Source organism: Oxyura jamaicensis, chromosome Z (genome assembly GCF_011077185.1).
Source record: "Oxyura jamaicensis isolate SHBP4307 breed ruddy duck chromosome Z, BPBGC_Ojam_1.0, whole genome shotgun sequence".
NCBI classification, from domain to species: domain Eukaryota; kingdom Metazoa; phylum Chordata; class Aves; order Anseriformes; family Anatidae; genus Oxyura; species Oxyura jamaicensis.
This window is the reverse complement of record NC_048926.1, coordinates 9,120,948-9,148,287: the sequence shown is the minus strand read 5'-3', so window position 1 is coordinate 9,148,287 and position 27,340 is coordinate 9,120,948. Positions and strand designations below refer to the sequence as shown.

Below are 27,340 nucleotides of genomic sequence, written 5' to 3'. Positions count from 1 at the left end.
AGGAAAGGAAAGGAAAGGAAAGGAAAGGAAAGGAAAGGAAAGGAAAGAGAGAGGGAAATATATATATATATATATTTTTCAGGACTTCAGATTTTTTCTTTTTTTTTTTTTAGTATTATAAAACAACACATTAAAAAATGTAGGGAAGTCAGGGCTCCAGAATCGCTACAAGAATAAAGGACATTCTGAAGTTTTCCCTAATTCTATGCAAACACACACAGTTTTTCTCCCAGACAATCACTTTGAACCCCTCCATTAGGCAGCGGGACAGAAGCTCAGCTCCAGAAAGACAACACATGAGGGAACCGGGACCCCTGTGCCCTGCAGCCTTTTGGAGTTTCTTCCCCAAAGGAGGATGCTGTGCTGCTCTGGTACCTGTTTATCCCCCAAGGGCTCAAATCCTGTGTGGGAGAGGCAGACACAGGACGTGGTTGTGTTTTATTTGGGTTGGTTTATCGGGTGCTGATCTGGTGCTGGTCCTGCCCCATCAGTTAGCAGACTTTGCCCCAAAAGGAGCCTGGATTCCTCACTCCGAGGATCTGAGCAGCCCTTAGCTTGCACAGATTAAATATTGACATAGCTGCCACCTTTGCATGCAGAAAATGAGCCAGGACTTTAGACCCTCTTAGAGTTAAATGGGAGCTAAGGAGGGGTTGCAGGGGATGAATCTCATGTCAGCTGGGTAGAAGGGGAGCTACATGCCCAAAACCCCTTGGTGCAGCTACCCTGAGAGCTTCCCCCAGGTCACATCTGCCTCCAGCACCGCAGCTGAGCACTTTGCACACATGGAATGAGTTTGACAGGCCTCAGTCCACTTCCCAAATGTGTGATACCTGAACCCTCAGGCTTTTGAGGCTCACAGTGTGTGGGACAGGAGCTTTCTGTTGCATTTGCCTGTCCCTTGTACAGGGTGCAGTGGCAGAGCATCACCTGCGGAACAACCCACGGGGAAGCAATCCTGTCTTTAAATAAAGGGAGCGGTCTTTCCATGAAGACTCCTTTTATAGCAGGTTATCAGACACTTAGGTGTTGCTATCAGGCTCTCACATGTGGGTATATGACAAGTTGTGGCCAAAAGCACCATAGGTGCACGGCCATAAACAAACCATTGCTCTGTCAGGCTCTGCAAGAACAGATTAATCATTTACCAGCCCCTTTCCAACCGTTTGAAGTGGGACTTTTTCACAGCAAACACACCCTCAGCTCCCCTTTTCCCCTGGCCGCCTGGCACACAGCTGCCTGTGTGCGAGATTCACAGCTCACCAGGGCCGGGGGCCTGTCCCCACTCCCTGTGTGCATACATACCGTAAGAAAAAAGGTTTCAGCTGTCGCTGCAGACAAGGAAGAGGAGCAAAGGAGGGACAAGGTTGTCGCACTGCCTGTCACAGATTAGCTACAAAGCCAACAAGGCTTAACACAAGGGGAAATCGCCCAGGGACCCAGACGTTTCCAAGGGCTCTCAGAGGTCTGGGCATAGGGACAAGGACACCAATGTCCCTGCACCGATCCCCACTGCTCCTGGTGCACAGAGAGTTTATAGCTCATCTCGGTGAGATCTCTGCTGGCTTGTGCCTTTACAAAGCACTGCTGCAAAGCTGGTATCCCTGTGCAAGCTCAGGAGTCCCCAGAGCCATGCGAGAGCAGCTCGGGTCTGGAGCAGGAATATTTCCTGGGGTTTTTCCTTCTTCGGAGGATCCCAGCTCCCCATTACCCGGAACAAAGCAGCGTTTACTGCACAGGTCATTCAGTCCTGGCTGAAGTGGAAAGCCCCACTTACTTACACAAACAAACTCCTCCTTCCCCATCTGGAAGAAAAGAAAATGCAAAAACCAGCTCCTTCCCCATCCCAGGGCCGTGGCTCCTGAGCCCGCACACAAGGACCATGCACTGCTCCAAGCTGCGTGTAGCAGCAGAGGCAGGGTTTTGGCACGGCGTCCGGCTGCATCCTAGGGAAGCAGCTCCATCTGCCGAGACAGCCTGGGCTGGAGGCCGGGGATGCTGCAGGGAGCAGCTCCAGCAGCTCCACCAGGCTGGCCCCAGGGCTGCGGGGGGAGAGGTCACCGCACCGCTGCGCATCCCCCAGGGCTTGTCTGGGGCTCTGGGGAGCTCTGAGGGTGCCCAAGGAGAAGCGAAATGAGCTGAGAGCTCTGTAAATAGAGGATAGGGGGGGAGGGAGAGGGGGTTGGAATGAAGAGGTGCTGTCATGCCAGGTTGCTCTGAATGATCTGGGCTGGTGCCGGGTGAAGGAATGAGCCAGGGAGGGACCTGGGTCTGAGCAGGGCTTTCCACCGCCAGGGCTGTGAGGACCACCAGAACTCAGCCTGGCCACTCACAGGGGACTTCCATGAGATTTTCAGAAACTTCCCAGCAGGGCTGAAGTTGATTTTTCACAAGCACTTTGGACCAGGAACCCAGACAGATGTGCTTATCACTTCACCCTGATTAATTCTACCACTGCAAAATGAAGAGGAAAATGCAAAGCACCCAACTAACGGGTGATGGAGCCAAGAAAAAAGGCTGTTCCAGGGGACACAGGCCAGTGAAGACTAACAGGACATGGAAATTATGTGACTGGGAGCCAGCAATTTTAGGACTATCCTGCTCCATGTCGAAGAGACCACAGCTGGAAAGTCACTTGCTCACTTTTAGGGCAGCCTAAGAAAAGCTGTGAAAATGACTGGGAGAAGAATCCCTATGCAAGAGGCAAAGCCATGCCATCCGATGCACCTTGGAAGAATGGGCTCCAGAGCTAGAGTGAAATTTTATATGCAGATACTTTCCTGCATGTATGAGAAATAAGGCCAAAGTGGTGTCTGGGTTTTGTGAAAGGACGCAGGCTTTTAAAACACATGGGAGCAGAATGATGCTGTTCTCCACATGAGTTTGTTCAAAAGGGAGAAGAATGATCTGCTTTCCTGAGACCCAGAAGATCTCAGTGGCTGATGATAAGCTGGCTTGTTTTGGTCTGTGCTGGCATGTGCGCATTTAGACTGGCCACTTTCTGCAGAGCTCACAAATGCCATGGGTTTCTGGGCTAGGCTCTCCTCAATCCAGCGCTAGACAAATGAAGTGAGCTCAGCTGCTTTCCTGGGGGGGGCACCGAGGGAGGTGAGTCCCCACCCCTGGAGGCATTTAAGAGCCATGTGGACATGGCACTAAGGGACATGGTTTAGTGATGGGACTTGGTGGGTCAAGCTGATGGTTAGACTTGGTGGTCTCGAAGGTCTTTTCCAACCTAGATGACTCTGTGATTCTGTGATTTGTGAAGTTTGCAGGGTCTAGTTGAGGCACTGCTAAGCTGAACACACCAGGACTGGGAATCCAGCTGGAAATGGCAGGAAAAGAGTGGGACACATGCATGCTATTTTTCACTCTACAGCCACTCTGAGTCCTCACTGGACTCAGACCTGGGGACTGCCCCAGCATGGTCCTAACTATGTTAAAGCTCCATGCATGGCAGGAGAAGGACACCTTCCTGGCATGGATCAGGAAGGGCTTTCTGGGTGTTAGAAAGCAACAGTGATCCAGTGGGTTGGGAGAAATTCGGGATTCAGGAGCTCAGAGATAGAATTCCTGGCTTAGGGCAGACCACAGCCACTCCGTGCCTCAGTTTCCCTGTGTAAAATAGACTGATGAGCCAGGAGGAGAAAAACAGGTGAAGCACCTGTTCCAGGGGAAGGAGTGGTAACATGATTTGTGGTGGAAGAGAGAGCAGCCTCTCCTCCAGGACATTTGATGTAATGCTCTCCATCTGCCTGGAGTGCACTGCCATCCCCAGGAAGGCAATCTTCTATCTGCTCCTCCTGCGGGAGAGACACATTCAGCAAATGCAGTGGAGAGCGTTCACGTTTTCAACCCCAGAAGCAAAGCAGTAATGTGGATGAGAGTTTAACATATGTGCTTTTTAAAAATAAAAATCTCTGGTATTTAGTGCAACTTGGCATGTTGTCATGGGAAAATCCAGTAACCCCATTTCTGCAGTGCCTTCCTTGAGTGCAGCACCATGGCCAGGCAGGAGCAGCTCTCCAAGTGACTCCTGGTCTCATGGCAGAGCTGGGAGGTTTGATGCCAGTGCCATCCTGGACTGGACCCCTAAAAGAAACATGAAGCCACCATTTTGATGTGTTTTAATGCAAGAGGCACCTCTGGGTTAATGACGGATCCAGCTGGGAAAGACCTCAGCAGGCAGGTGGGGCAGGCAAACACGAGAGGATGTGGCTGAGTGACAGCATCTCACCAGCAAAATCATTTCTCAGGCCTCCCCTGCAGCTCTTTCACCTGACAGCCTTCACTGCTGCCCCTCGGGGGAGGAATAGGGGGGTTTTACACTGTGCAGAGCCCATACTGAGCCCAAAAAACTTATCCCTAAAGAGATGAAGACCCAGTGACAGCCACCGCCCCAGCACAGGGTTTGGGCAGACGCATCCCACGCCCCTCCGAACTTTGCCTTTCCCCGCCGGGCAAGCCCTGCATCCTCCCCCAGTCCCAGCCCCGCCGAGGCAGCCCGCCAGCCTCCTTAGCATGCGGTGCTCATTGCCGGGGAGTGCCGAGGAGCCAAGGTCAGAGGCTGTGAGCACGCTGGTCCAGCATCCCCGCCAGCCCAGCTCACCACCGGACAACTCCTAAGGGATAACCTCCAAGGGGGCTGTGTCAGCACACCGATCCTTGGCTGATAAGCCCACTGCCAAGTCTCCAGCGCTAGGACAAAAGAGGAGTTTTTGCTTCCCAGCAGGTTTTTCTGCTTTGAATGACAGAGAAGGCTCTGGAGGCTCCTTTCCTCCCTGAGCTGGGACACAATGGAGCTTTTCAGGCTGAGTCTGAGTTGCATTTGCCTCCTGCCTTGGCTTGAGGGTAAGTTTCTCCTCCTTCGGGGTAGCCAGAAAGAGGGAAGTGAACTGCGTCCCAGAGTTAACCCGTTTTTCTGCTGAAATGTTGCTTTGGCTGCAAAGTTGTAAACCCACCAGCTGTAAAACAAGTGCTTTGCGGGTGCATTTTGGGCAGAATTTAAAATAGGATTAAACACAGGTGCCCAGGAGACAGGCTGGCCAGGCACTGGGACAGCTTGTCCAGGGACACTGTGGCATCATCCTGGCCGATTTTAAAAGCAGGTCAGACAAAATGCAAAGAAGAACAGGTGAATTAACCTGTCTGGGGGGCAGAGCTGACACTGAGCTACCCCTGGGTGCTGTGTTCACTGCTCCAGCATCGGGAGAGAACATTTGGAAGGGGAACAGGACCTCACGGCACTGATCCTGCTCCCGTGGTGGTTAGGGGGGAGCAGGATGTGCTGGGGACCCTGTGGCACTCAGCATCATAGTGGGTCATCTTTGGCCAAGGTCGCTTGAATCCTGCAGGGCGCAGGAGGATTTGGAAGCCAGGCAGCCTGGTGTTTGATGTGCATGGGTAGAGGAGGAAAGCAGAAATCCTGGCAAGCAGCATCTTCCAGAGCTGTGTTCTCCAGGATCAGCCCCGCTGTCTCACCTGCCCCAACACAGGCAGTGGCTGCAAAGCCCCTGAGATAATAAATAATTCCCCTTTTATGTTGCTCTTCTGCCTGAGGATGCAGGTTATTGAAAGGGACTCACCGAAACAAATCCCTGAAGTGCTTCAGGGCTCATTCAGTCCCTGAAGCTGCAAAGACAACAGACCTGCAGTTTCACAGGTCAGGTGCTCAGAGATTTTCAGGCTGTCTGTGCCAGGGGACAACAACAATTTTGACTGTGCAGCTGGGATGTTTATTCCCTAAAGACAAACCTCAGACTGGCAACTGTTTCTGTAAACTGTAAATCTTACCAGCTAAAGTAAATCCACCAAATTCAGTCTCTCTTTGATAAAGCCCCAGGCTGAGTGCTTGCAGTTCATTGTGCTAGCGAGGAGTGAGGATGTACGTGCATCTTCTGGAAGTTACAGTAGATCGGGTTAGGAGCTGGTGGGCTGTCAGGGCAGCAGCACAGCCTTAGGGATCTTTCTTTTTCTCTTTGCTCTGAAAGTGGTCTTGTCCAGTGTTAGAAGACGGTGGTGCTCTACTGTTGTCACACAAGAGGAGCCCCACAGCTATGTTTTATTGGTAGATTAAGGAGGGTCGCAGGATGTTTCCCAGCAAACCTCATTTCCAGTGAAATGCATTTGATGCAATCACACTATCAGCTGCTACATTTCCGCTAGACCGCTAATAAAGCCACAGGTGTTTTGCAAGAAAGGAGTTTATCTCAGCAGTGTCTGGCAATGCCCAGACACTTGCAGAGCAGAGAGCAAATGTTCTTTGTTTGAGGCCGATCTCCTCCTGCAGCCTCTCCCCATTCCATCCTGTCTGGGGCTGCAGTCTTAAGGCAGTGGGCAGGACAGAGGTGCTTGCCCTTGACAGACATCAGAGGATTGGTTCATTTTCCTGCTGAAAAATAGAAATCCTGGAATTGCCCAAGCTGTTTCTGAGAGTGGTTGCTTTGGAAACTCCCTGCAAGAAGGGGGGGAGCTGAAGTGTTGAAGCCTAATGCTGCCCCAGCACTGTATGATGTGCTGTGGGAACCGAGCCTCGGGCACAAGCAGGGCCTGTGTGCTTACAAGCAGACAGAAACTGCTGAAATAATGCTGCATTTAACACTGATGGATGAAATACCCTCCAAGGAGGCTGAATGCAATGGCCACATGGAAGAAGATCTCTCAATTCTCATGCATATCCTTGGGGGGCTGCTCTCCCCCCAGCCACATGTGCTGCTGGCTGCTCCCTGGCCCCCCACTCCCCTGCAGCAACCCTAAGGAACCCTAAGGAAGAGTCAAAAAGACCAAACGTATCTGGAACTTCTCCTATTTCATACATTTTTTCCAGCCTCCAACTATTTTCTTGGGGGATTTCCTGACCCTGGTGTGTTTAACTATATTCAGTGGCTACCAGATCTCTTCCCTCTGCCTACATGGAGTCTCCCTGGTGGCAAGGATGAGTGGCTGCTGCGTGCAGAGTCACCTCCTGCACACGGTGAGCCTTTTCCTGGAGCCATTTTACTGGAAAGTAGCCTGAGTGCAGACCAAGAAGTATTTGCACTCAGGTGCTTGCACTGACAAGCCATTCGCCAGCTAATTACTGGCATTACCTGTAGATTTTGTTGACTTTTCTATAAAAATTACATGGCTGGATGAGAGCTGATCTGTTGTCTGAGTTGTCTGAAATAGTGCTCTATAAACCCGGCGTTGCCAGGTAGCTGCTCACCCAGCTCCAGGTCTGCCTGTTCTCCATCTTACAAAAAGGTGAATTTAAATAATGACAAAGATTTCCAAAACTTCTCCAGATGCTAATTTCCACCAGGGAATGTCCTAATGATCACAGGACAAAAGTTCTCAAAACTTTGGAGTTGTCACCATAGGGCAAACATGAGGGATCGTGGGGGAAAAGCAACAGTAGAAATTAAATCGGTGCAAATGATGATCTAATCATGGCTCCACAAATCAACGGCCTGGTTTGGCAGTTAGGCAACATGAGCAACACTGAATCCTATGCAGAAATTGAAGACCCCTGCTAGTGAAATAAGTAATGAAGGATGTATTGATCTGCAGCTCTGGAGGAGAAACCCACACCCTGAAACATCCTGACATCTGCATGTATCTAAGAGACCCCTCGAGAGCAACAGGCTTGATTTGCCTTTTGTTAGTGAAAGCCATGGAGTGGAGGATGAATCCAAAAAGTAACTGGAAAATCAGCTAGGTCATACAAAAAGATAAAGGAAGCTCTGTTGCTTTCACCTCTTTAACACATTGCAATTTGTTTGTTGGGGGCCCAAATCTCAGCTATAGCTGATGGGATAATTTTTTTTCTCAGCCAAAATACTTTAAAAACAAAACAACCCTTCCTTTGGGAACACCTAGCCCTGCCCTACTCTTTTGGCAGTCTGTTCAGACCTTTTTTTACACTCCAGTTTTAGGAAGTTCCCACAGGCAGTCATGAGAAGAGCCGCGCTGTAAAATCATTACTAGCCTCCCAACATCCTCTTGGGTTGAGTTCCTAGTCCATGCCTTACTGATTGCTGTGGGCTGGGCCTTCACCTGCATAAACATGCAGGCTTGCAGTGGAGCTATCATGATCTGAACAACCTCCAGATTTCAGCCAGTAATTCGAGTCTTTTCTACACCCTAACATGACTGCAAAAAAAAAGGAGGCATTTCTAGAAAAAGGGATGGCCAATTTTCCTCCTTCCTCCCATCTGTCTCCACAGTGGGTTATGGACCCTACTTTGCTGCAAGGGTGGTACGAGGCTGGAACTGGGCCCATGGCAGGATTATAGCTACCTTCACTCCCTCAGCAAAGCTCACATCATAGTCACTGGGGTGTAAATGAAACCATGTTTCATAATTTAGGAGAAAGCCTCAGTAAAACCCTGGTCTGGCATTGAGGAAGGACCTAATTTTGTATGGAAACTGCTGGAGATGAATTAATGTTTGCTACATGTCCACTGCCTCACTATCACAGCAAGTTCTTTACCGTCCTGATCTGGCTTCTCCACAAACACTAAAGAACAAGTGACAGTCTCAGCACTTCCCTATGTGTATCTGGGCTTCCTGCCTTTGATCAAATGCATCTGGGTCATCGCACCCCTCTTATCACAGCAAGTGTTGTTCATAATTTCCTCATCCCACAACCCTGGCATGGTCTCCTGCATTGCTGGGACTCACTCCCTTGTATGGAGAGAGATCTTTTCATAAGAAGGAGCTATTGCTGGCCTGCATTCAAGTCTTATGCTCACTGATTTATATTTGTCCATAAATTGCCGCACCTCAAGCTGCTTATTTGAGTTAAATTAAATGTGATGTTCCTGTGAGCGATCTCACAGGGCAATGCCTTGCACTGAGCTTCATCTGCAGGGGAACCCTCCTGCCTTCATTGGAGCTTCCCTCCTTCTGCTACTGCATCTTCTCATTTCTCTCAAGCCCAGACCCTCTGCAGCAGATGGAAACAACCTGCCAGGGCCCAGAGCCCAGCATAGCACATAAACAGCTTCCTGTTCAGAAGAGACACTGGGCTGTGGTTTTGCTCGTGGCCCGATACAATAACCTCAGGCCATCACAGCAAATTGCGCTTGCTGCTGTGGTTAGTCACATTTAAGTCCCTTCTGCCTTCATGCAACATATTTCTAGACTGCCTGGTCTTACAGATGTGCTACAACGAGTCAGCAGGAAAGCCCCTTTTCAAGTTTAGCCCTGAATTTGAATCCTGGTAAGGGATCAGGGGTCTGGATAGAAAAGGGTGGCAGCTCTACGTTACCAATGTTAGGCACTGGTACAGGTACCAGCAACGAGGGCAGGAGATTGGCAAGGTCAGATGCTGTGCTTACCTGGAGGAAGAGGGTCAGATAATTGATACCAGGACAGGGAGTGGTGTTGTCCCCATCACCACAATGTCTGAGCCACTAAAGATGTTTTTCCCTGCATTCTCTGGTTATTTTTTGCTTCTTTTGGGCTGGGACCATTTCTGATAGGAGCTGGAACCGTCACAGATGTGCTTAGAACAAGGACAGAGACCAAAACTGCTGGCTGGGCTACTTGAGAGGATGGGGGTCTTCCAGACCCTTATCCCACCTGATGCCGTGGGAGATCCCCGTGAAGCAGCCTGTACAGGAGATGCTGCGGCTGCCCCAGATGGACGCCTGCCTTCCAGGACAGGTAGAGGCAGGAGGAGGTGAATTCCGGAGTGTGACTCAGTACTCATCTCCTCCCTGCTGAAAACAGCCACTTGGCAAGAGAAATCAAACTAATGGAAGCATTTTGTAAGAGTTAGGAACAAGAGTGGGGAGGGCAGAAGAGACCAAAGCTAATGCTGATGTTCCCCAGTCACCTGGAGTGTTTTGGGAACCTGTGCTCGCTCAGCTCTGACTTACCCCTTGCCTCTTCAGAGCCTTTAAAGTGAGCCACCCAGCCCCAAATTGTGTGAAAAATGGCTTTGATCAAGCCTCTGCAGGCACTGCTTAGAAAGAACAGACACTTTTCCAGACAAGCTGAGGCTACTGCTAACTAAGGTTCTCCTGGTGGCATTACCTTAACTAGGATAGGAACATTGCATGGGTTTTGCTACTAGTCCTATAAGGAACAGCATGTCCCAAGGGTGGTCATGCCACAGAGAGGCAGGGGACTGTATTTGCTTTTTTTTTTTTCTTTCTTTCTTATGACCAGACAGAGTGACAGTATCATAGAGCAAACAAGCTGGCTTTGAGTGCCTTTGCTAGAAATTGTTTATTTTGTTCCTAAAAATACAAGGAGGCCAAAATGTTCAAGCATGAGCAGCTTGAAGCAGACATCTATTCCGGCTCCATGAATAAGGCTGGCATTTTCCAGAGACACTGAGCTCACATCCCCAGGGTGTAAGCTGGATGCCATGCTCTGCTTGCTCCAGGTTAACATTTCCAAAATGTTAGGGCTGATGGCCTTATTTGCAGGGCTGCTGGGACTTGACAGTGTTGGGAAAAAAAAAAAAAAAAAAAAAAAAAAAAAAAAAAGTCTCAGTGCCTGCTGTGTATCTCAAGGTGGAAAAACTTCTGCCTTCTTTGTGGCTATACTGCTTATGGCCTGCGGGGCAGGCACAAGGATCTGCCAGTTACCTGTATCTAACCATGAGTGACTCAGATAGATAGCAATGTGTCAACCTCAGGAAAGCAATAAGGTACAGGTAGCGGATGGTGAACTCGTACAATGGACACAGGCTCGCATCTTGGCAGGGATCACATGAATCACAGAATGACTGAGTCATTTAAGTTGGAAAAGACCTTCAAGATCATCAAGTCCAACATGATAATAGGGAAAATCCTGCTGTTGATAGCCAGACTTACAGTGGTCTATGTCACAAGAAGCAACACCATCTGTAGGGAAGTTGCTTGGACCAAGGTTCAGAGAAGGATTGTGGTCCCAGCTTTGCTAAACCAAGTAGAATTTAGCTAGACCTCTGTTCCTGAGCTATATAGTGATGATTATACTTTTGGACATGAGATACGGTGTGAAGATAGAAATCTATTAATAACTTGGTATCATATGCTACTGGGGAGTGATACAAATCTTAAAGGAAAGCACATGGGTTGCAGGGCTGAAATTCCCTAGCTCACATGTATTTCCCTGGCAGACAGACTGCTCTGGATTTTCAGTGGGGTGAATCTCTGAAAACTGAGACCTGCATAAGACAAAGCAAGCAGGTAGAAAGGGAAAGACACTGGAAGAGAACAAGGGGATATGAAGAGGTTGCTGGTAATGCGCAGGTAGCGTGGTGATCCTTTCAGAGGGAACATACACTATCAGAGACTGCAGACAGAGAAGAAAACACAGATCTGCTGGATAGGTTAAAGAGTAATGCTATTCAAAATTAAAATTAAAAAAATAATAATAATGTTTCAATGGACAGCCATTAACCAAGCAAGGAAAATAAAATAAATCACATCCGCGCCAGCACATTTAATAATAAAACCCGAACTAAAACACATGAGAAAAAGGCTTAGAAGGGCAACCTAGAAAAAGCATAAAAAATTACTAACAGACACTTTCAAGTATGTGAAATAGGAACTTGGTGGATAGCAGCAGGCTAATAACCGATATAAATGTAAGAAGGGCAGCCAAGGCAGGGCGGCTGCGAAGCAGGGTAAAGAGGACTGGTCTCCTGAGCTACTCACTGACCTCCCAGAAATTTCATTTCCATTTAGGTACATGAATTTGGCAGGAATTTCCTGGAAGAGTGGCTATCAAAGGTCTGGGAAGCACAATATGCCACCACAGGCACATCCATCCTCTTCTTGGAGCAGGTGCAGGAGCTGTACCATGATTTCTGATTGCCTCTCCCTGTGCATTCAAACCTGATCAGAAAGCTAAAGGCTTTTTCTGATTTAGCAACCCAGCAGCACTATTAATCTAGCAGACCCCTAGAATTTCCTGAAAGAAAACACAGGAGCTCTTTTAAGCTATTGTTCCTACACTTGTTATTGTGTATTGGTTCCTGTTTACACTGTCATTACATTTTTCAAGTAGCGAGCAAAAGACATGCTGCCAGAGCAAAGTATTGTTCCTTGCTTTGGGAGAGGAAATTCTGCAGAAATAGATGTTTAGATAAACCTCATTGTTCTCATTCGATACTGTTTATCAGTCTCCTCTTTATATTCAATATTAAATGCTGATGGAGTTTTTAAAACTGTGATTCCTGGGGAAAAGATGAAAAAATGTCACTTCAGGAGCTTAATGTTACCATTTGATGACTGTAATTAAAACTAAAATTTCTCTCAGAACATGTAAAAAGCTGAACCATTTATTTCGATCCATCTACCTGCAAAAATTTTAGGCATAAAATACACGATGGGAGGGAGGTACATCTGTGTCAGTGACATATGGTTTTGCATTTAACATTTTGCTCAGGATGTTCATAGGCCACACCGGTTGATTTTGTGCTGAAAATGGATGTGATTGTCCAGGTAGCAGGATGATATCCATCTGAACTCATCAGAGATGTTGGGAGGTGTTTCTATTAAAAGCAAAAACAACTACTGAAACTGCTTCAAATTGCATGTTTGTTTTGGGATGGCTGCAATGTCTCTTACAAAGGGGTCCTTAAAAAGCAAATTGGTGTCTGGGGAGCACAGACCAATGTCAGGTGTGCTAAATCCAAGTTTACTTCAATACTTTTTTGAATTGCTTCAGCCAAGTACTTCCAGACTTCTGATGGGATATGGTTTTATTCCAGTGTTGCTGTAATATCACAAGAAGCCACTTAATGGAAATAGTAACATGAGATGGCCTAGCTGGCCTCAGATGAACAGCATTTGGGGGTTTCGGGGTTTCAATTGCTTTTTTTCATAAGAAAAATTTGAATCAGATAAGAAAAAAAAAATCATTTATTTTGGAAGGAGGGAAAGAAGGGTAACTATTTGAAGCTATAACCAGTCAAAATACTGGATTAAATGTATAAAGACAGATATTTCATAAAACTACAGTTTCCCAAAGACAGTGAGTTTTCCCCTATTATTTATATGGGAATTAAATACATTGCTTTATCATTGTTTCCCTCTAGTATTGCTCCCTGCTACTTGTACACTCTGGATTTAAAAGAAATGTCATTCTGGGGAATTAGGAGGCTGGTGGGATGGTTTATATATTCAAGCCCCTCTGGGAAAGAACCAGTGGGTTACGTCTACCTTCTCCAGGACATTTTTAAAGTCTGATGCTCAGGAGATGTGTTTGCCTTGGAGATTTACCGTACTAAACCATGCTCTGATTGTACCACAGTAGCAGAGGGACAAGGCTTCCTCATAAGGAACACCCGGCTGGAGAAGTGCATCCACGTCTCCCACCACGAGACCAGTGTCATCGGCCTGACCGACTGCAAGCCGCGCTCCCTGCAGCAGCAGTGGAGCTGGGACCCCGCCACCAGGACCATCACCAGCCTTCAAACGAAGCAGTGCTTGTCGGCCCACAGGGCACAGGAGCACTCCCTGGCCACGCTGGAGCCCTGCGGGGACTGGGAACACCAGGCCTGGGCCTGCAGCAAGAAGGGGCACTTGACTCTGCAACGCTTGGGCTTCCACCTCAGCACCAAGGAAGGAGGCCACAAGGTCTTTGTCTCGAGGGAGAAGGACAAATTCAGCAGGTGGAAGACGTTAGCGGATGAAACCATCTGTGCTGCTGCCCAGACAGCAGCTCTGAGGCCTGGCGAAGTGATACGAGAAGCTGTAGACACCCGGGTGTGGATCTATGAAAGTAAGATGAGGTAGATTTAGCAGCAGATAGCAGCTAACCTTAGGCATCATCCAAGACATCTAACACCAGGCTTGCATCCATCATTCTAACTCATGGTAACGTCAGCCCCACCTGGAAATATACCAAACGCCCCACAGTTGGCCCAGCTGTAATCCACCACCATTTTCCAGTAGTTGCTGTTGAGTGTTTTCCAGAAAGCACACAACACCCTACAGGATCAGGCCTGTAAACATCAGCTGCATTTCTGATGACAGTCAAAAGTCAAGTATTTTGGAAAGTTCACCTGAATCAGCGCCCAGACCTAAAAATAGCTTGAATTGTTTGAGCCTCCCAGGTCCAAAACAGCTGTCAAAGTCCCATGAAAGTCAGGTGTTTAAGGTTTTGACAGGGCTTTTGGTACTTTTTACTTGGGGATGTCATTTTTAGTAATAAGAAAACTGGAGGCAGCTGAAAAACTCTTTTAAACTTGCATGAATTATTGAGGAGCTGCTGTATTTGAAATGAGAAATTGTTGCTTCGGTTTCTCAGCAACACATTGCAGTTGTCTCCTGCCAGACCCTGACAGTGCTCCTATTGCTAATGAAAGCACAGCTCTAACCTTCATCCCATGTTCTCGTGATCCTCAAATGTGAACCTTGCTCCTGATGCCTCATGTAAGAGACTAGTGAATGTAGCAAATGGTAGGAAGCAGTTAAAACACTGTCCTTCCTTTGCATTAAGAAAGCCCAAAACGTAACACCAAAACATCATTAGAAAATCTCATTTTTTATTTGTTTTGTGGCCTTGGCCTCTGCTAAAATGAATCTAATCTTTGCCTTCTTGAGTGTTCACTACCCTCTACTTAGGCTAGACAGAAAAAGGGCAGAAATACTGGTCTTGCCCTATGTTTAGGTGAAGAACGAGGCTGGCAGATATCAGACATGGTCATTGCATCCAGGAGGGATTGTCATTATTCAGATCGCCAGTGAAGCCCACTGCAGACCAGTGATAATTTGAGATCCAGTTAGATTTCCTATTTTGTTTACTCCCTTATGCAAAGGAACATGTTTTCAGGTCTTCTCTTGTGCAGTGGTGTGCAGATCTGAGACCTGAAAAATCACACTCCATTCCTCCTCCTGTCCTCCCCTCCCTCCTTCTACTCCAGGGACCAGAAAAGAGATGGTGTTTTTAATGAATTTTCCATGTTTGTCCACTCTGTGAATGACAAGGTTCCCAACCTTCCTCAAGGGAAATTATTTCTCTTATAAGAAGGTTATATAGCCTATGTGAGATTTTCAGCTTTGCAGAAATTAGTAAAGAAAAAATGTGCTGAATTTGGTTTGCATGACCAAATGGATTATGAGGATAAACTTATGACTCTGGGAGGTTATAGCTAATTGGAAGTAGAAAGAGCTTTTTGGCTGTCATGTAGAAAAAATGGTCTTTTTACTGAAGTTTTTAATTAGCCAAGTAGTAGGTTAACATGTAATTATCACAGACCAGTAGTCACAAGCATTAATGTTTGTTTAGCATGAAGGTAAATACAGCAAATAAAAATTAAATACCATAATAGGCTAGTTAAATATAGGCTAGGAAATGCGTAGAAGATTTAAGATATGGGAAAAAGGCATGTGAAAAGAGCATTTGCATTCCCCAAGGCAATGTTCCTGGCAGTCCACAGCTGCCTTGGAGCCAGGCTCCCCAAATAAGGCTGCAAGGGTAAACAGAGACCAGGCTTTGAATCAGGTTGTGCCAGTTAGCTTGTCTTGTGCAAACTGACAGTTTTCCTACCAACCCCACGGTCAGAGTCTACCGGAGTGAACCTCTGACAAGTCAATAACAATTTAAAAGTCCTAAGTGTTTATTTAGGCCTTTCTTATCCACAGTTTCAGTTGACCATCAACAGACAACTTTTACTTTGCCATGTTATTTGCTCAGGATATTACACCCACGTACAATCTCCCCTTTTCATCCAGATTTTTTGTAGGTAGAGCTCACCCTCCATTCAGAGAAGGAAGCAGTGTCCTAACCAGGGCATCAGTTCTTGTCTAAGCCAGCTCAAGCTCCCCAGCAGAACCAGACAGAGCTGCCTTTTCTGCCCCATGTGTGGTAGGGTTAGGGCTGGATGCTCGTGCCGCAGGAAGTGGTTGGGGTAAGCAGGAGGGGAGCCCTGCATACCTGACTTTCTTCATCTTGCTGCATGCATCAGTGCAGAAGAGGGGTGATTATTGCTGCCATAAGATGTCCCACAACCTCCCCTCTAGCAGTAGTTGCTATCCCACACCTTACTTATACAGTAGGCCTAGCAAGGCAAACGCCTCTGGCAGATTGCTGCCTCTTAGAGGTGCCTGCCTTGGCCAGAGCTTATTCTGCATGTTCAGGTCCTCTGCAGTTCTTCAGATTCTAGCTCTGGGCATTGCAGTACCACTGTCTGTGTAAACCCAACTGAGACATTGCAGTAGCACTGTCTGTGTAAACCCACCTGAGAAAGGTATTCTCCCCCCCTTCATTTGCACTCCAACCATATCCAGAGCAAAGCAGGGCTCTCTAACCTCTCCAGAAGACACAGGATGGTCTGCCAGCTGTGACCTTCTCAGCCAACCTAAACAACTGTTTGGTATCTAGATTTCTCAAGCACTCAATCAACAACATATTATAGCTGAAATCATACCTACCTCACTCACTTGCAAGAGATACAGACTTCTTGTCTCCCTCTTAATCCCATTTCTTCATCTGCTGTGTTGGTAATACTCATGATACTCTACAGTTCTTGCTGCTTCTTACCTCAGCCTTTAACTTCTGGTGTTGCATAGATACTTTCTAGATTAATGACCTTATTCACCACCAGAAAATAAACTCTGTTCTGGCTTTGGATTCAGTCTTGAGAAATTAATTTACTATTTGAAATCCATAAGAACTGAAGGAGGTGCTCGCTATTGCACTGCATCCCATTTGCCTTGCAGAATGAGGACTAACTAATACAGCAGGGCTGGATTCCTTTCCCTTGCTGGGCACTGAGTGTATTCAAGTTTCTATGCAAAAATAAATGATAACCACTCACACCTTTGATTATTTTCTTCCAAGCTAAAACCATTGATTCATCAAAGACTGATGCAGTGGACAAGGGATCTTCCGTGGACTTGGCTGACCCACTTCTGGTTAACAATTTTAACAGCACAGTGTCTCCAGTGAAGACCAAACAGGCATACCTCCCAGCAAATGAGGGTGAGCACGTTTCTTTTCTGAATGCATACATGAGAACAGCAGGAGTGTGGGCAGCATCTAGGGATTACTCCATGTATGTTACTGAGTAGACTGAGGCTTTTCTCTCGTATGTGTTGAGATGTTTGCCTTGGCAACTGGTTCAGTGTTATTGCCATAATCTTAATCTGAAGGTACAGCCATGACATGTGTCAGGAGTAAAAAAAAAAAAAAATGGCTGGGAACACTGAGGAACAAGTGTTTTTCCCTTCTGTCTCTATACAAGGGGTTATGATTCAGCCCCAGGAGGAAACCAGAGCTTCCCCTAATTCAAATCTCTCCACTTCTTCCCCCAGATTTGTCCCACAATCATTCCAAAAAGCACCATGGAAATCGAGGGAAAACTGCTGGGGCCAGGCTTGCAGGTAGGTCCAGATTTCAGGCAGAGGAGGAAGAGACCAGGTGGATGGGGGTTCATCAGTGCCCTTTACCTTCCCATTGGTTGCAGTTACATTTCCCTGGATCCCATTGAGGATGCTTAGTAAGGAACAAGGTAACCAAGTTATCCATCAGAAAAACTCCCTTGAAAGCAAATTTCCCCAGGCCTAGAGTACAAAAGTGAGTGAAAACGTGCAACTACTTTGTCCCAGTTCATCACAAGTAATATGGACACTCACTAGCCTGAGTGCCTTCTCCCAGCCCTTCTTATCAGAGAGCTGCACAGTGGGAAAGCATGAATGGTTGTCACCTACCAAGCAATAAATAAAACCTTTCCATGGTGAATTTCAACAGAAGGGTGCAGTGCAGTGTGAAGCAGTCTTATGCTGGTCTGGATGTAATAAACAAAGCAGCTTTCCTGTTATCTACTAGTCTCCAGGGGCACTAGATGTTTTTGTTGGTTGGTTTTGTGGCAACAGTGGCTATTGCACAAGCATGGGGATGGGCATGGCATGATTGTTTTCTATTATATCCTCTCAGGCACCAACTGGAAGACAGCCATGCTCGTCCTCAGCCCCTTGGCATTCATACTGGGATTAATAATATTGACACTCAATGTCCATTACAACAAGTAAGTGAGAATAAGTTTCTTTCAATCTGTTACCTCTTGCTTTGGTGTTTCAGAACTGAACTCCTGATCTCAGCACCCTTCCCAGTCCCACACCTGAAGCACTGGGCTTTGAGCAGAAGGCTGTGCTCACCCATGATGTCACCCTTGATGATTTTTCTTCCGTGCCATCCCACTTCTCCTTCCAACTCACCATCCTATGCAAATCCTGCCTCTAATTGTGGCTCCTTCTTCCCTACATACCTGACTTAATCCCTGAAGGGAATTTGAGCATGATAGTTTGCTGATCCATTTCATGTGGAGAAGCAGCCAAGTGACAGGCATGTGCAATCATATACTCTCATCTCTCTTCTCCTAGGAAGAAGAAAATCCTCTCTGCTCTGAAGAACCCTGCAGCCAGCAGCAGCAGAGCTGACTTACGGGAGCCATGTCCCTCACAAAGAGGCCTTCCACCATCTCGCTCCCCTTCCTTGCGGCACGGAGAGATCCTCATTGAGTGGAAAGACGGGACGGTCACTCCGCTTTTTGACAATGCCAATTACCAAGTGGACTAGCTCTGAAAATGATGAAGCTGTTGTTTGACCCCTTGTCACCTGCCACCCTTCTCACCTGGAAGAAGGGTGCCTCCGTCGTGAACCTGCTCCCAGGCCTTACTGTTTTGGTAGGGAGTTGTAAGCGCTGTTGTTTTGTGGTGATTTTTTTTTTTCTACATTTTTTTTAGACACTCAAGAACAATCACCTTACACAGCACAGGGTTGAAGCAAGCAGAGCAGATTGTTTTGTTTGTGTAGGCACTCACTGCTTAGCTTTTCCAGAACGGATTTAACAGATAACAAAGCCCAGGTTTAAAAAAGTAAAGCCAATATCTTGCCAGCTGCAACTGTCCTTTGCCCTGAATTTCTAGTTACTGAGAAGATGAGAAAGTAAATCCTTGGAGACAAGGTAAAAGGAGAAAACACAAGTCCTGGTGATCCTTTCACACTGTTTAAGTTAAAACTAGCTGCCATCAGACACAGAAGGTTGTCAGTTACTTTGTCAATGTGTGAACATCACTAATAAGCACTGCCTTCGGGACTCGAAGATGAAAGAGACTCCACCAGATTATCTGCCAAAATATTCCCTCCACTAAATTACCACTTAAGTAACAGCTAGTCATTTGTTCTAAATTAAAAAGTTGCACTCCATCATTCCCATCTGCATCACTGCAAGAGCCCTGCTGAGAGAGTGTTTCCTAAAATATTTCTGTATTTAAGATTTATTAAATCTTACTGTAACACACCCTTTCTTAATGTAGAATGACAAGTTAACAGTCGTGCTCAGCGGGGATAGTATCTAGCCATTTAAAATCAGTTCCAGCCTGATTTTCTGTAACCACAGTGAACAGACATATTGTCCCCAACTACAGCAGTTATATGTAGTGGTGGGTTTTGTTGTTGTTTTCATAGAAAGAATGCACTATTTTCAGTGTCTTAGTACCTTCCTAATATTCATGAATTTATGCCTTCCTTCTTGTGGATCATGCAATGTTGTAAGCCATAATCACAGATATAAATCAGGAATTATCCGGAGAAAGAAATATTAACACCAGGAAATTCCAAGTATGAGCTGCATCACTGTATTTCAGCAGTGTGAGTGAAACTTCTTTCTTACCCAGACAACACTTTTCACTTTACCTAAATTAAGTTATGCAATTCCAGTGGAGCTTTGACTTCACAGACTCAAAGAATGACTGAGGAGGACAGGACCTTTGGGTCCACCCGGCCTAACCCCCTACCCAAGCAGAGACACCCCAAGCATGCTGCCCAGGACCAGTCCAGGTGGCTTTTGAAGACCTCCAAGGAGGGAGACCCCACAGCCTCTCTGTGCCACCTGTGTCGGTGCTCTGTCACTCGCACAGCGTAGCAGTGCTTCCTGGTGGTCAGAGGGTCCTGTGCTGCAGTGTGTCTCATTTCCTGCTGCTGGGCACCATAAGAGAAGCCTGGTTCCATCATCTTTGAACTTCTCTACAGTTCGATTTTATTTACTTCTTCTACAGCAGAATCAAGGTCTCCAGGGAATTTCACATCTCCAGTATTTTTAATTTTTTTTTTTTTTTTTTTTTTTTTTTTCCAAAAATCGACCCACAGCTTGGAAAAAAAGTTAACTGCCACAAGATATTATTACAACCAAGAACTTAGCTGGTCTCAAGAAAGAAAATACAAACCTTATTAGTTCAGGGCATAAACTCGCAGAGGTTGGAAATAAACGTCTTCCCTAAGCACATCACTCCATAATTATTTACTAGGGGTTTTCCCAGACACTCCTTGGGAAAATACTTTAGTAATAGACATGGCAGAGGAAGAACTATTTCTTCACCGGTGACCAGCAAACACAAATGACATTCAGAATTACACTCTGACTTTTTAGTGCTTACGCTTTAAAACAAACCCAAAGAATCTGTGTATAATGTTGGGACAAGTTTCCAAATGCATAAGCATCATTTTACACACAACGATTTGTGGGAATATGCTCTGTACACAAACTGCTCTAAATGCGTGCGCAGTACCTCACCAGTTTACATTCCTCTTACCTTTACCTACTTTTTGTAGTTAAGACACCCATCTTTGAAGTTTTCTCCAGGGAGCGCATTACCTTACTGTACACAGCATTGTTATCCTCCAGAACGTTGATGCACTTTGGGAACTGCACGCTTAGCAGTGCCATTAAAATGCAAATACTTACTCGGAGTTCAGCAAGTGCTGTGCTTTCCAGAGCAGCAAGTGCTTACATTCATTACTGCTGAATGTGCAGAACAGATGACTTGTTAACGACTCTCTATAATTCATACTAAATATGCAAATCTTTCCCATAAACACGAAGGCAGTAATACAATTGTTTACACAGCAGTGATTAAATGGTAGCTCCCACGATAATGAAAAAATATGACTGTGAAACAGTACAGGCTTTAACTATTTTCCACCCCTCTCCTTTGCTGGTTATCTTTTTGTTACTTCTCACCTGGTTACTTTGATTGGATGCTAGAGAACAAGTTTTCCAAGGTACAGGCAGAGGAGCTGAAAGTATAGCTCCTCATCATGAGAGGTCTTGAAAAGCACATTAGCCAAATTTCCATCAGAAAAGACTCTGAAAAAGCTGATTCTCCTTTGGGGAGGGGGATGGACCAGGTGACAATGGGAGACACCTTCCATCCCCTGCTTCCAACGACTTGCTGAGAAACGCTCACAGCAATTGCACGACCACCTAACTCTCTGCCATCACCTGAATGCAATGCTTTCAAACAGTGCTTGTAATCAAAATAAAATTTACTGTAAAGTGGAGTAGCACTGGATTTTTTATTTTATATAAAAATATATATAAAAGAATGCACTTTGAGGAGGCTTTTGTAAATCACTGTACAGGAAGATAACAGAGTGATAAGCAAGACAACACTGCCACAGTGGTGCTAACATTAATATTAGCTGTACCAAAGCACAAGCACCGCATCCCTGGAGAAAATCATACTACCAAACTGCAGCCCGTATTTCTCAGCTCACTTATGCTGCATCTCTGGTATTGCAAGTCTTCTCCAGGGCTGACGTGATGTTCATGACCATCTCTTCATTCCTTCAGCAGGGAGAAAGACAGGATGGAAGTATAGCCTTGTTTCTCACACACTTATTTGCGTTGTAATTTACACGTACTTAGGCAGCTAAAGCTACATTAAGGGATAGGAAAGGACGGACATGTTTTCAGCCTCCCACGGTTCCCTGGGATTCAGAAAACTTTCCTCACCCTAAGATTTAACAATGACATTTTTTTATTTTTTTTGGTGTTACTGTACCAAAACACCCAGATTATGAACCACTACTAACAGCACATTGATGAGCATACAACATGCTAACAACATCAGTTCCCACTGATGTCAATGACAAAAGAGATTCACAGGAAAGCTGACGCAGGTGAAGATGCAGCAATCAGTCCCACCACATGCTGTAGTGATCCAAGGCAGCACTGACAGTGCTCACAGCGCAGCACTGACAGTGCACATGACCCTGCTGCCCACAGGTGGACACAGCCTGCAGCCCCAGAAACACCGATGCTGTCAAAGAGATGCAAGGTTGCACATTAGATTAGATATTCTGTGAAAAATATATATATATATAAAAAAGAGAGATAAAAAAAAAGCTGCATTAGGCAGCCATAGGTCATAGGTCTCCCTCTCCCAACTCCTTGAATAATGTATGGACAAGGTGTCTGTTACGGAGCAAAAAAAAAAGAGATAAAAGAACTTCAAATTTACCATTTAAATACTGTACGTCAACAGTTTATTAAGACTCCTTGGATGGCAACTATTTTCATAACAGTGCATTACTGATGTACATAAATTCATGATACAAACAAACAAGACCTGAAATGATTTGACAAGTAATCACAGCATATCAGAGGAGGAGCTGGGAACAGAACTACTGCTGCCCCATTTGAAATGCAAGGTGCAGCTTCTGCAGTACACATTTTGTTATTAAAAATCTCCATATGCTCATTTTTACAACGCTATAGACCTACACCAGCAAGTCAAGAAATATCAAGTGTTTGATTTTCAAAGAGATTCATGACTGTTCACGGCTACAAGAAAAAAAAAAAAATAACAACAATAAAAAAGACAGGAACAGAAGAAGCCTGTGTTAATTCTGGGTTTCAATTCAGACACCTCTGGCCCCTGGTTCAGTCAGACCATGCTTTTTTCCATTAGTCAGGGGAGAAACAAGTGCAGATTTTTTAAAAGCTCTAAGTATCTTTACTGAATTTGTACAGATAGAAAAAGAAATCTCTATTTCTGCAGCCAAAATTAAAATCAGGTCATGTCCTTCAAAATGCCCCTTTATCCTTCACAAGAGCATTTATTCCTTGGAGCAGAGAAACTGATGCACATCTTTCAGTGTTGCTTGCATGTCCTCATATTCAGCGAATTTGCAAGCATCTTCCAGCTTCAGCCAGCGGAAATCTTGGTGCTCCTCTGAGAGCTTGATTTCCGTGTTACAGTCCTTCACTTCTGCCAGCCAGTAAACAACGGTCTTGGGTTTGCCACGGACAGGATAGTGCAGCTCTTTCTTGTACCCCTCCACGAGGGTGAGCTGGCTGGCCTGAAGACCTGCCTCCTCCTGTGTTTCCCTGAAGGCTGTCTGCAGGTCATCCTCTCCTGGGTCCACGTGGCCTGTCAAGAACATGAAAATGTAAGTCTCCAAGATGGAAACTCAGACTTTGTTTATGCCGTTGACAACTAGGAAACATTGGGAGGACACAATAGCTGATACAGAACTGAAAATGGAGAACAGAGATTGCTTGCCAAACCTTCCTCTCTTGATTTCTCTTTTGTGCCATTTATGCTTGTTTACACCGCATTTTCTGAAACTATCAGTGAGTGGCCTGTTAGCATGAGAAATCTTCCCAGTCCTCCACTTGTCTTCTGGACCTGTAATGCTCCACCTTAGATCATACTTCAGGATAAGGACCAAGTACCTTAGGAACACTTTTCCTTTAGCCAGTAAGAGAGAGGACTGCAGATCTGCATGTCTTAGTGCTCTCTCAACCCTTCCCTCCCACAGAAGCGTAAGGCTAAGTTCTGCAAAACTTACTCACTCCAACAGCACAGAAACAATGGGACCAGACACCAACAAATGCCATTTGAAAGGTGAGTTTCAGAAAAGAAGCTTCAAATCATTTGATTCACAGCTTAGGACAATATTATGAGGGTGACAGAGCACTGGAACAGGTTGCCCAGGGAGGCTGTGAAGTCTCCTACTCTGGAGACATTCAAAACCTGCCTGGGCGTGTTCCTCTGTGGCGTGATCTAGGTGTTCCTGCACCGGTAGGAGAATTGGACTAGATGATCTTTCAAGGTCCCTTCCAATCCCTAACATTCTGTGATTCTGTGATTTTAAGCACTACAAAATGTTTCAACATCTTTCTATATTAAAAAAAAATATATATATGAAAGTTTCCGAACAGAACCAAACTAGCTTCCTGCATCTGCTTCTTGTTCCAGCACATCCTAAACCACCACAAAGTCAATCATGAAATCACTTCAACTGGAAAAGCAGAATGAATCACGTAGGGGATTAAACTAAAAAGCACCTCCAAGCACACAGTTAAAAGGTGGCTGCACCTCAATGGTAGATCCCTTATGAACCCTGGGCCACCCTAGATTCATATAGATGCAGTTATCACGTGGAAGAGACCACCAATATTTTCTCCTACACGGGGATATGCAGCAGTTATGGGTATTTCTGATTTCTATCACGTATTCCCCTCTGAAATACAGCACACCTAAATGCTAGCCCTGTCGACAGCTGGTCTTCTTGGACACCCTATTTGTTTCATGTTGCTTAGAATGAGAGGTGCCATTACAAACAAAGGATAAATATAACATATCCCCAGCTGTTTGTGCTTTTGTTGAGAAATGTCAGATTTGGTTTTCTCATGAAAGATCCAGACAAGACCATAAATAGAACAAGCCAAGCAAGATCTCAAAAAAAGCTACTTAACAGGAGTTGGGAGGCTTCAAAAAAGGAGGGGTTGGGATGCTAAAGCTTTATTTTACCCCTGGTGTAGCTGTATTTTATACTTAGGTGTCCGCAAATAGCCACGATTTCATCACAGAGGTGAGTGTTATCTCAGGTCCCAGGTACCCAAAGCAACCCTTTAGTACTACAGGTGGGGTATGTGGGGAGATGATGCTCTGCCAACAGGACTCACTCACTTCTTTGTGTATTAGAAGCTTAACATCGCTCTTATATTAGCTCTTACAACGCGACATCATCTCAAATGCAAAATACACTTCTATTTCAAAAAGCAACTGTGCAGAAAACAGCATCTGATGTCTTAGATATTTGAGATCAAATATGCTGAGGCTTTAAGTAGAAATATTTTCTCAGCACTGCAAGTAAAACTATCTCCTTTTTTTTGAGGATAAACATATTTTCATCTTGTACATATACAAAGCTGGGACTTTGAGCAACAGAATCCACCCAGCCTCGAACAACTGGATTCCTTTAATAGCACCCACAGTAAATGCCCACAGAACATCCACGAACAGTCAGTAACCAGTTCCTTTTATGATAATCATGATCCAGTTACCAAATAAGCAATGAGCTGACGAAGCAACAAAGCTGGAGACCAGGGTTCAGCTTCAACCCACAGGACACAAATGCTGCCTCCTGCCCACCAGCACATGGAGAGGCAATCACCTCACCCCACTGACTGCTGCAAACCTCAAGTCTAAGCTCAGTACGTTTCCACTTTGTGCAATACACTCTACCCTCCAGGAACAAAAAGGACCACTGGCAGCACATCACACCACATTCCAGCTCCTCAAAGCCATTTGCACTAGTAAACAAGCCCTGCATCCCCTGCCCATCAGACTCGACTTGAGCAAAGTCACAGTTCTAGGAGCAGGGATCAGGCTGATGAAGTTCGGTAGGGGGGACCCAAGCAATACAGTTTAATCCCATAAAGACTGAAGCTGCTTAGGGACCTTTAAAATATCAAAGTACAGCTGTAGCTGTAAGTGGGCTTGCCACCTGTGTGCTCCTGGAGAGGTGATTATAACTTCTCATTCTGGCTCCTGCCACATTAAATCTAGGTCTGCACCACAAGCAAGTTATATTATTGCACCACATAGCCTGGGGCTGCCTTTGAAGACCACTCAAATTGCAGAGAATATATAATGTAACAGCACCTTCATTTATTGCCCTCAGATCTGTACCAAGCTACTAGTAAAGGCTGCCATCAGATTGTGGTTTCTGATCTACAAAACCTTTACTGATATGATCTGAGTGTGTGAGACATATGCCTGAGTCATTTCACTTGCTATTGTAGTGCTGGCTTGTCCCGAATTACTGTGTTCCTGGTGAACCTTTCCACATGGATCTCTCCTCTCACAACAGTCACGTCCTAGCTCATGGTTTCTGGCTTTCCAAAGGCTGCAACCTCTTCTCCACTAGGCTTTTGGTGGAGGGAGAGGTTCGGAAAGTTCTGTTCTTTCCACTGATGGGAGAGCACAGCTGATTTTCTTACTAGTTTATTATTATTATTATTATTATTATTGTTATTCCAATTTACAAACTCCTGTTCACAAACTGTTCATGTGCTATGCTTTAAGAACAGTTATCTCCTTCTCCGGAGATATTCAAGGCCTGTCTGGACGCCTGCCTGGGCAGCCTGCTCTGAGGAACCTGCTTTGGCAGGGGGGTTGGACCCGATCTTTCGAGGTCCCATCCAACCCCTACAGTTCTGTGATTCTGTAAACACTACTTTGGAAAATCAGAAATACAAATTAGCGGAAAGAAATCTCAGGGGGTAAGAAACAGCATTTAAAGAGATCTACATCTCCTAGATCATCCCCTAGATCATCTCACAGATGAATCTGAGGTATCCGCGCTGTGCTGTTCCCGGTACCAGGGCTGGGACAGCGTGCTGCCCAGTCCTGGCTCCGCCACGGAGCTCCCCTTCCAGCTGCCCAAACGCCATCAGCTGCTGCTGCCAGCTGATACCTGCCCCCAGAGCTGACCTCAGCAGCGCCCAGCAGACCTCAGGCTGCGATCTCCCTTGCTCCTGACAGAAAAAAAAAGAAAAAAAAAAAAAAGAAAAAAAAAAAAAAGCACAGCAGTGGGTTATCGGAACAAACATCACCTTTGGGCGGCGTCCAGTGGTGGGTCCCGTAGGATGTCTGCAGGAGGAGGTATTCGATGCCGTCAGCGGGCTTGGAGGCCGCCGCTGGCTGCAGCCTCCTGTAGATGATCAGGCCGCAGGCTCTGACCGCCATGTCCCCGCTCCTGCAGGGGGCAAGCAGAAATGACGTGGGGCTCGGGCAGGCCGGGCTGCGAGTCCATCCCTTCGCAGCTACCGTGCAATTAAACCGTGTCTTAACAACAACCCCTGAGGTGTGAAAACGGAGCCCTTTCCTTTTCCAACTGGGAAGGAGGAGCCTATATAAAAGCTCTTAAGTATATATATATATATATATAAAGAGGCACTAAGCATGACCTGTGTGCTGTTTCTTTACAGCTGATACATTACACAGCACACTGCAAGGATAGGAAATGGTAAAGAACCAGGAAAGCCAGCCATTTAACGCTCTGATTTTCGCTGCAGAAGCCCAGAGGCTCTGTGCACAGATAATGCCGGGGTTCTGCCCCCGGGGGCTGGGGACCCCGCAGCCCCCGGAACCCCCCCGGAGCACCCCGCGGTTCCCCCCGGACCCCTGAGCGCAGCGCACGCCCCACCCCCTGCCCTCACCTTAGCTTCCGGATCGGGAACAGAGGAGGCGGGACCAACGCGCGGCTGACAGCCCCTCAACCAATCGCAACGCCGTCTTTCCCCAGGCCCCTTCCCTTAGCCCCGCCTCCCTCC

The 27,340-nt window shown here is 46.2% G+C and overlaps 2 protein-coding genes across 3 annotated transcripts; one reads left to right on the top strand and one right to left on the bottom strand.

The window, feature by feature from the left end:
* Positions 1-4,477: 4,477 nt before the first annotated feature.
* LOC118155885 lies at positions 4,478-21,270 on the top strand. 2 transcript variants are annotated; one of them, XM_035309487.1, is made up of 6 exons: positions 4,478-4,851; positions 13,240-13,707; positions 16,771-16,911; positions 17,244-17,312; positions 17,866-17,956; positions 18,312-21,270. In XM_035309487.1, exons 1-6 carry the CDS (start codon positions 4,797-4,799, stop codon positions 18,505-18,507), a joined length of 1,020 nt encoding a protein of 339 aa, XP_035165378.1. In that variant the 5' UTR covers positions 4,478-4,796; the 3' UTR covers positions 18,508-21,270. The 2 variants fall into 2 exon arrangements, with proteins under 2 accessions (XP_035165378.1, XP_035165377.1); XM_035309486.1 differs by having other exon boundaries at positions 4,481-4,851; positions 13,237-13,707.
* Positions 21,271-22,227: 957 nt separating this feature from the next.
* On the bottom strand, positions 22,228-26,856 carry NUDT2 (nudix hydrolase 2). The gene is made up of 2 exons (XM_035310662.1): positions 26,621-26,856; positions 22,228-23,144 (listed from the first exon to the last, which is right to left on the bottom strand). The coding sequence occupies exons 1-2, from the start codon at positions 26,751-26,753 to the stop codon at positions 22,831-22,833; spliced, it is 447 nt and encodes a 148-aa protein (XP_035166553.1). The 5' UTR covers positions 26,754-26,856; the 3' UTR covers positions 22,228-22,830.
* Between the last annotated feature and the right edge of the window lie 484 nt (positions 26,857-27,340).